The sequence below is a fragment of the Helianthus annuus genome, chromosome 12 (assembly GCF_002127325.2).
Source record: "Helianthus annuus cultivar XRQ/B chromosome 12, HanXRQr2.0-SUNRISE, whole genome shotgun sequence".
Taxonomy (NCBI): domain Eukaryota; kingdom Viridiplantae; phylum Streptophyta; class Magnoliopsida; order Asterales; family Asteraceae; genus Helianthus; species Helianthus annuus.
In genome coordinates this window covers 17,808,343-17,811,288 of record NC_035444.2, presented here as the reverse complement: position 1 = coordinate 17,811,288, position 2,946 = coordinate 17,808,343, and the positions used below count along the sequence as shown (strand labels likewise).

General features: G+C 36.8%; 1 protein-coding gene across 1 annotated transcript; it reads left to right on the top strand.

Annotated features, from left to right (window-relative positions):
• The first annotated feature begins 258 nt into the window (after window positions 1-258).
• Window positions 259-2,690, top strand: LOC110892570. Its single transcript, XM_022139727.1, has 3 exons — window positions 259-544; window positions 691-1,143; window positions 2,521-2,690. The coding sequence occupies exons 1-3, from the start codon at window positions 259-261 to the stop codon at window positions 2,688-2,690; spliced, it is 909 nt and encodes a 302-aa protein (XP_021995419.1).
• Window positions 2,691-2,946: the final 256 nt, after the last annotated feature.

The window sequence follows — 2,946 nt, the reverse complement described above, 5'->3', positions numbered from 1 at the left end:
CTATCCCAAATTAAAACACACACCAATCACAAACTAAAAAACACACAAATCACAAAAAAACACAAAAATTCTACCCAATCATTTTTAAGAATGTCATCCGATCCGTCGAGCTCTTCATCCGATGGTGTTCTTGAAGATATGACTATCGCAATTACGCAGGAGACGATTAATTATTTGTGAGAAGAAGCCCAATCCTCTACATCGCGTACCAGACAACCGGCTCTTGAACGAGATCGGTTAGGTGCTCATGAACGTTTAATGCAAGATTATTTTTGTGAAAATCCATTGTACGATGATGTCCAGTTTAGGAGTAGGTTTCGTATCAGGCGTCGTCTTTTCCTAAAAATTTCTAATGTTCTTGCGGGCGAATTCGCTTTTTTCACACAAAGAGAAAGTGCTAGCCGCAAAGTTGGTTTCTCTGGAATACAAAAGTGTACTGCAGTAATTAGGCAACTAGCGTACGGCAAAGCGAGTGATGCGTGGGATGAATATTTAAGGATGTCGTCCAGAATGTGTCAGGATTCTCTTGAAAATTTTTGTGAAGGTATTTTTTATTTATTATTATTATTATAATTATTATTATTTTCTTAATTTACAGTTTATTATTCTTATTCTTATTGTTATTATTTTTTTAATTTACAGTTTATTATTTTAATTGTTATTATTTTTTTATTAACACAATTTTATTAGGTGTTATCTTTTTGTACGGGATGCGATATTTGAGGATGCCAACCGCTGTTGACGTTTCACTTTTATACGAGGCCCATCAGCGGATACACGGGTTTCATGGGATGTTGGGTAGTCTTGATTGCACGCACTGGGATTGGGCGGCATGTCCAACCGCTTGGAAAGGGCAACACCATCGTGGTGACCATGATGGTCCTACCCTTATATTACAAGCGGTCGCGTCTCAAGATTTATGGATTTGGCATGCGTACTTTGGCATGGCCGGTGCGAATAATGACATCGCAGTTTTACAATCTTCGAATCTTTTCGACGATGTCATCGATGGTGTTGTACCAGATACTTCATTTTATGCAAATGACGTGGAGTACAAGTATGGATACTATCTCACAGACGGTATTTATCCGGAGTGGGCGTCGTTGGTGAAAACTCTTTCGTGTCCAGATGACAAAAAAGAATGTATTTCAAGAATAAACAAGAGTCAGCAAGAATATATATCGAGCGGGCTTTCGGTGTGTTAAAAAAGAGGTGGTCTATCATCGCCCAGCTGTCGAGGATACTTGAAAAAAGTAAAATGAGAAACGTCATGTATACGTGCATCATTTTGCATAACATGATATTGGAGGATTCGGGTAGAGCGTTTTGTGGAGAAAGTTATGATGAAAGTAACCAACCGACGAACCCACTACTAACATACGCTGAAAAAGAAGTTATCCTATCAAAGATACGTGACAGGAACACACACCATAATCTTCAAGCTGATCTGACCGAGCACCTATGGTTTTATCGTGAACAAGGAGGAGACGACGAAGATGACCAGTGACTTTGTATTTTTTTTTTTATTTAAATTATGACATTATATTTTTTATTTAAATTATGGCATTTTATTTTTATTATTTAAATTTTGAGTTATAAATTAATATATCAAAGTTAAATAATGTTTAAATTTAAATAAAAATAATAATTAGGTAATGATGATGGGGGCTTTATAGGACACCCTGCAAGTTATAGGAAGGGGCCTTAAAGCCCCCCTATGTGACGTGGACGTGACGTGACGCTGAGGTGGCATGATACAACCCCTAGGGGCTTTATACCACACCATCCAGCCTAAGATATAACTGATTTAAGTTATATAATATTGTTTATAACAGGGCTCCATATATAAGCATACGAAATTTGCAAAAATCAATATGAACCGCTAATTTTATTTTCAATCTTAGAAACCAAAAATTTAACGATGTATACTTATAAAATATTAAATGATATATCCTTCAACTTAATTAAATTTATCTTTGAACGGCTAATTTCTTTAATTCTCTGTCATCTGTGGGACTTGAACCCAAAACCTTCCCTTCCCAACCAAGGTGTTTTAAAGGCTTTGCCTTTGCCAATGGACCACCACCCGATTGGTATTAAATTTATCTATCTAACTATTAAATTTAGGGTTATTGGATTTTAATAATCTGAAGTTTTTTAAAAATTCCCTCCAACAATCCCAACTTGTAAGAATTTGCCCCCTATTAATCATTTTCTAACATATAAGAATTTGGTCTCCTCAATAGATTCAAGTGCACATGCAAACTTCTTAAATGATTTAAGTGCACCTATATTGGAAAAAGGATCAATGAGGGCCAAATTCTTACAAGTTGAGATCGTTGGAGGGAATTTTTAAAGTTAGGTTTAATATCCAATAACCCTTAAATTTATATCGCATATCGCATATCTCCTATCTCGAACATTTTTCTAACAACCATTACACATGTGTGTATGTAAGTAATTTCATGTCCGCAATTGACATGCACGTGTGCAATCATTTCTTGCACATATAAATCATAGTACTAAGACTGAACATTGAGGAGCCGCTAGTGGGTGGTGCTAGCCATGTCGACGCCAAGCTGGCTCAAGAACACCACAACGGTGTGCTGCTAGTGGGGGTGCGAACGATGGCTCGTGAGCATGGTAGCGAGAGAGATACGACCGTTGGGGCATGGGGAAGGCCAAACTAGCCATTTGGGGTTTAAAAAATTGATTTTTTAATATTCTAACCTATTTAAACCTTTTTAACCTTTTAAAGATACCCACAATCTCTCTTTCTCTCCACACACTCTTTAAAAAGAATACTCATCTTCTCTGTCCTTTTTTTTTTAAAATACAATGAATCCCAATTTGTGGCGCGAGAATTGTTACTGGCTAGTTGTTAACTATGATCAAGACGACGAGTACGCCATGGAGTTAAGTCGTAACATGAATCAAATGCCACGA

What these genes read in the sequence shown, in the direction of transcription:
- LOC110892570 (XM_022139727.1), top strand. Translation starts at nt 259, where the DNA reads ATGCAAGATTATTTTTGTGAAAATCCATTGTACGATGATGTCCAGTTT. An exon ending in TCTTGAAAATTTTTGTGAAG is followed by an intron (nt 545 to 690) that starts GTATTTTTTATT and finishes CAATTTTATTAG; the next exon opens with GTGTTATCTTTTTGTACGGG. An exon ending in TCCAGATGACAAAAAAGAAT is followed by an intron (nt 1,144 to 2,520) that starts GTATTTCAAGAA and finishes TATAAATCATAG; the next exon opens with TACTAAGACTGAACATTGAG.